The sequence below is a fragment of the Balaenoptera ricei genome, chromosome 3 (genome assembly GCF_028023285.1).
Source record: "Balaenoptera ricei isolate mBalRic1 chromosome 3, mBalRic1.hap2, whole genome shotgun sequence".
In the NCBI taxonomy this organism is placed as follows: Eukaryota; Metazoa; Chordata; class Mammalia; order Artiodactyla; family Balaenopteridae; genus Balaenoptera; species Balaenoptera ricei.
The window spans coordinates 78,424,986-78,430,985 of NC_082641.1; the positions used below are offsets into that span (position 1 = coordinate 78,424,986).

At 44.0% G+C, this 6,000-nt stretch overlaps 1 protein-coding gene across 1 annotated transcript in view; it reads right to left on the reverse strand.

Moving 5' to 3' along the window:
- The window catches only part of PCSK1 (proprotein convertase subtilisin/kexin type 1), a 39,911-nt gene extending 34,446 nt beyond the window's left edge, over positions 1 to 5,465 (reverse strand). The window contains exons 1-2 of the mRNA XM_059916817.1: positions 5,286 to 5,465; positions 1,707 to 1,811 (exon numbers count right to left, since the gene is read on the reverse strand). Of these exons, the coding sequence (XP_059772800.1) occupies positions 1,707 to 1,811; positions 5,286 to 5,465 (285 nt within the window). The remainder of the gene's footprint in view (positions 1 to 1,706; positions 1,812 to 5,285) is intronic.
- Between the last annotated feature and the right edge of the window lie 535 nt (positions 5,466 to 6,000).

Sequence of the window (6,000 nt, forward strand, 5' to 3'; positions counted from 1 at the left end):
TTCTGGGGATAACTTTTCATAGGATTATATAGACTCCTTTTTTATGAAGTTATGCTGGAGAGTAAATTCTTAGCTCTTCTTCATTATGCTCTGAGATTTCTCCCGCAAATCAATTATTAAGGAAACATCTAAAGAATAGAACTGGGCCATCTGTTCATTTTAGTGAGATACTTGAGTAATAGTAACAGGTCTGCTCCACTCTATCCAATTTCCTCCTATTAAGATGAGAAGGAAGGTCAGTTTGACTTTCTTGTGCATTAATGTCAGGCATGCATTTAGGCAGACAAGGAAATCTCTCTCTTGTTTTGCCCAAGGACTAAGCCTAGCCAGAGTGCTAGAAGTTGCCCCACTTTCAAAGCCCACATACAATTAGCCATCTGCCTTGGGACAGAAAAGAGAAGATTTCACTGGACAAGAAACGTTTAAAGTAATGTTCAGGGCCTCTGATTAGGTCTCTCACTTCTAGCCATTAACTTGGGTAAAAGCCAGCAATGGTTGTTTGTGAGCTGTGGTGTTGCTGTCTGTGGTCCTGATACAGCATTCTTGGTCTCGGTTTGGTTGCTTCTTTCATGTTTGAACACTGGTAACCCAGGCCCAGTCATTTCCTACTCTCATAATTTGTCTTCCTTTTCTTCTTCTTCTTTTTTAAATTTTATCAGTTGCATAAGAAATAAAATAGCAAATTATTTTACAGGGTTCACGAATTCCTGTACTTTCAACAGTTCTAGCGCCTTTCTGTCACTTATACTTTTCTTTATGGGAAGTTGAAAGCATGTGTTTTATCTCTCACAAAGCTTCCAGAATTCTTTAGAATGTCCTAGACAACAGAAATCATGTACACAGATATCAGGCCAGCCAGGATAAGTTTTCACCAGTATGGCACATTCTTGAGAAAAGGCAACATTGTGTATGCAGATTCCAATACTTCTAATTTCTATTTCATATCAACATTCTATTGGTGTGTTTGCTGACCTTGAAAACAGACTTCAGAATCAAAGGGTACATTAGACGTACATGAAATTGGCTCCATACTTTACCTGTATTCATTCTAGACATTTCCTGCTGTTGCCTAATCATTGAATATGTATACAAACCAGGATAAAAAGAGATCAAATGCTTTGGATCAGACTATACAATACTTATAGAAACATTTTCCTCATGAAGACATGGATTGAAAACTCCCTCAAAAGCACTAGTTCCCTACATAACCAAACCAGACAGAATGACAGAATGTTTTTTCAGTTACACTGAAATGTTATTAAGAACAGGGTTTACGTATTATATTTCTTTGGCATCATCACATCAGATATCAAAGTGCTTGGTACATAATAGGCATATAATAAAAGTCTGTTGATTGATTGTACTGTCAAACAGTTCATCAGTGCTGCCACTTGATTCTCAATATTCATTTTCACGCTCTTAGACTGGATTTGTGAGCTAGTGTTTATATATATAGTGTGTGTATATATATATATATTATATATATATATACTTTATATATATTTATACGTATAAAATTTAGTCAACCAATTGAATCCGATCCAGTTATTATTATGTGCAATTATAACTCTATGGAAATAATAACAAACACTACAGATTGTGTGAACACAATTTAAAAAATCACATTTGCTTTTGCTCTTGTTAGCAATCACAAAGAAGGCAGATAAGTCAGGTTACTGGTTTGAAGACAAATGCACAACACTTACACGATCATCATCAGATAATCTCTTAGTGATACGAAGGGCACTCCTTCGAGACCTCCGAGGATGGTTTTTATGTTTGAATAAGTAGTGATTTTCAAGTGAGCCAATCTATAAGAGAAAAAATTAAAATAAAAATCCTCTTTCCAAAATAAGTATCTATAGGTTAGGTTGAAACACAGCTAACTTGGAGACAGGCAGCTTTTGTTAAATCCATTTCTTGTATTGAAGTTCACTTTTTTCTTCATGAGGAAGACACTGATAGAAGCCTTCCCTCTCAGTGTGTTGAGTGAGATGAGCTTCATGATATTGTCACTTGGGCTCACAGCATACTTGGGAGCTGATGATGCTTCTGCTTCACATATTTCAGAGGAACTACATTTGCTTTTCTAGGTGATGTTATTGTGTAGATAGACATTTCTTAAAAAATATTCATTTTGTCAGATTTATTCTGTCAGAGAACAATAATTTGTGGAAGGCAGGCAAACCCTTTGGTACGATATATAGGCAGTGCCACATTCAGCTAGAATAATTTGTTATTATGAAATATAGCCATTGAATCCATAGTGATAATTATTATACTACTAGTAGTGACCATCTGACTTTCCAATAGTTCAAGGCTTTGAGGAAGAAGCCAGCATGCCACATTTAGGACAGGTGTTCCACCTTAGAGGGTGTAAACTTCTCTGGGTGACTATCAATACATTTGGTCCATTTAGAACTAAGTTCATTATTCTTTTAAGCTAGTTTCCCTTTATTCAAAATCATACTTAATTTGAACCTACCAAATTCTCTAGATGCCCTGTATGTTTTTAAACTGAGCCAAACAATTGACAATGGGTTATTTCAGAAGAACTACATTCTTTAAATTGGTGTTTCTTATCACCTAGAGAATTTTTTAATAGAGATGCTTAGGCCCTGCTCCAAGCATGAACCTCAGGGGGTGAATCTGCTATAAGCTTTACATGGAGTTGGGGAGAGAGAATATTAGCCATAAGAAAAGATCACCAGTGCTTAGCTCTGTTTCTGCTATCAACTGGTTTTGCTTCTTGTCACCCTTGCCCCCAATCCTAGCTTTTGAGGCCTTAAGGAGCTCAAGATAGTGACGCTAAGTTAAGTGTAAACAAAGGAAGAAATAAGCAGAGCCAGGAAAGCACTATCAGTCTTTTACAAAGAATTATTATTTTAAAAACATTTATTAGTAATGCCATTTAACTGGGAATATGCATATGCAAATCACATGCAAGTATAGATAGGTTTTCCCACTATTATCTAAAGTCTCTTGTGACTATGCCACCCCTTCCTCGAAGATCCTACCAAGAGTACTGATTTATTGTTATTTATTTATTAATTGAGACTTGTGATTTTGAAAGACAGTCCGCATAATGAACGGTCCGGGTTTGGATGTATGTCTGGGGCTAATAAGGTGAGAAAATTAAGAGGGAGTTTTTTTGTTTTTTTTTTGATTTATTTATTTTTGGCTGTGTTGGGTCTTCGTTTCTGTGCGAGGGCTTTCTCTAGTTGCGGCAAGTGGGGGCCACTCTTCATCGCGGTGCGCGGGCCTCTCACTATCGCGGCCTTTCTTGTTGCGGAGCACAGGCTCCAGACGCGCAGGCTCAGTAATTGTGGCTCACGGGCCTAGTTGCTCCGCGGCATGTGGGATCTTCCCAGACCAGGGCTCGAACCCGTGTTCCCTGCATTGGCGGGCAGATTCTCAACCACTGTGCCACCAGGGAAGCCCCAAGACGGAGTTATTTTTTGCTCTCTCCTCCAATCTCCTTTCACACAAGTACCAATGCTATTTAGCTGCCCAAAAGATTAAGTTCCCAGTTTTTTTTTTTCCTCATAGGACACACAAGATTTCCATGATGCCCACAGTACCCACCCGTACAGTTCCGCCCACTACTCACTCTCTTTTTAGATCCCAACAATGCCTTGCAGTTTCCAGACTTATAAGTAAGTCACTTTCTTTTGATCTCCCTGGTTTCCCACAAGCTGTTTTCTATGCCTGGAGTGCCTTCTCCAATGTCATCATGTTCTCCAGGGCAACCTTTGATTCTTCTTCCTAAACCTGTGCAAGTGTTTCCTCCTTGGGCTGTCTTCTTTCACCCCTCCCCAATTCCCTTCCATCCTCAATCCTTCAGTCAACAAGTATTGAGACTCCAGGAACAGCTTCTATTGCTATACCAATTGCTTGCAATTGCAGTCTTTTGTTTCTAAACCAGTCTCTAGACTCTTGATTCCTTGAAAGTTTATTTTCCTCCTATTATTCCTCAGCCCCTAACACGGAGCCTAGCACAGAACAAGGACTGGGTAAAAGCAAAAGTATGGGTCCTGCTACTGGGACACGGAGAAGAGAATTCAATATGTGTATTGACTTTCCTGCTGGGGATTCCAGACAGTTTGGTCATGAAGTTGGAGAGTGAAGCCTCTGGCAAGGAAAGGCACATCCCCCAGTGCATCTGGATCTATGGAATTGCCAACGCCCACACCCCATTACTCATCCATGACTTCAGCTGCATATCTACCACCACCTCTAGATAAAACGCGCCAAAATGTTTTACAACTCTTTCCTCCCTCCCCCCCCCCCCCCCCCCCCCCCCCCCCGTTTCCATGCACAGCAACTTACAAGGCAAGGAATGAGGGCTTGATTCTGAGCCAAGGGAAAGGAAAGCTCAGATTAGAACTCACACCCTCTGCGGCGCACAGCTAAGGAGCCCCCTACATAATGCCTTAACGCCCCCCCCCCACCCCCCAGCTGTCTATTAACCAAGGCCTTGCTTGGACGGGCAACAGTTTTTTTCACAAGATGAAACCCCTGGAAAGCTAATACGCATTTGGCTGGGGAACAAGAAAGAAAGAAATCCTTTCCCCAGTCACTTCGGCAGCTTGACCCTTCAGGGGAACTGACCAAGCAAAGTTGTGAAGCTCGGACTTTGCAAGTTTCCATTGAGAATCCAGAGCTCCCGGTAGAGGCCCGGAGAGTTGGTCCCATGTCTTTCACCCACCTCATCTACTACTCCATAGCCCCCGAGCCCCTGGGTCGCGAGTCCCGGCCACTGACACTCTCCCAATGCCCTGGGCGTATCCTCGAAGGCTGCCGGCGAACATCTCCAAGCCTGCTTGACCCCTTGCATCAGGACTTGGATCTGATGCTGCCATATTGAAAAGAATGAAACAGCCAGCTCCTGACGCAGACCCGCTGAGTCCCAGGGGACAGAGCGCTCTGCCTCTCCTCTGGGCACTGGTTGGTAAGAGCCTGCGTGCATCTCAAGTTCCGTGAACAAGCGTGGAGGGATTTTTCTTCCATACCGCGCGGGAACGGATTTCAATTCCAGAGCGGACAACAACAAGACTAAGCTGTACCCAGCTGCAGCGGCTTGGTTCTGCCTGGCTGCGCCCAGCCCAAACAATAAATAAGGCAAGCCATCTCCAAGCGCGCCGGGGCCGAGAGCTGGAGAAGCTCGTGCTCTTCGCCACTGTGCTCAGGAGAGTGCAGCCTGGGACTCCCGCACGGGAGATTACGCTCCAGTCCCGCCAGCCCCCTCGAGCCCCGGAAAGTTTTCTGAAAGTGCAAACTCTTACCTGACCCAGAAGGTCATAGCCCAGCTCCTCGGCTATCGCTGAGGCTGCCTCCGGTCCCCCGGGGATCTCCGCCGCCCATTCATTCACAAACTGCCTCTTGGCTTTTACATTATTCAATGCACACCAAGCGCAAAAGAGAGCGAAAGCAGTACACTGCAGAGTCCAGGCTCTTGGCTCCATGGCTCTCCCACTCGCTCGCACACGAGTGGGAAGGAGAGGGGGGATGAGAAGCAAGATAGAAAAGCCAGAAAGGATCGCCCCTTCCACCCTCCGGCTCTGGGCCACTTCTCGCTCCCGGTTGTTCTGCGACAAGACAGAGAGACGCGCCGGAGAGGCTGGGTGGCGGCGAGCGCTCAGTGCAGCGCTTCGGTCTCCCGGTCTCCCGGTCTCCCGGCAGAGTGGAGCCCCAGCCCTTCCGAGTCGGAATGGAAATCAGTGTTTACACGTCAAATCTACGAAAGCCATCTCTTGACGTCAGATCTACCTGGACTAAGATCTGGATGGTATTCCCAGCGGGATGGAGAAGCGGCTAAAATAAGCAGCAGAGAAGAAAAGGAAGGAAACGTTTGCTCGTATCGGTTAAGTCTGCTCCCGTTCTGATTGTAAATTCTGTAGCCGTGAGAAACACCTTCACTTCTCAAAGAGAAGTGCCCCATTTGAATATAACTACCAGGAATCAAAGATCTGGAGCCCAGCACACTTTCCTTCCCTTCTG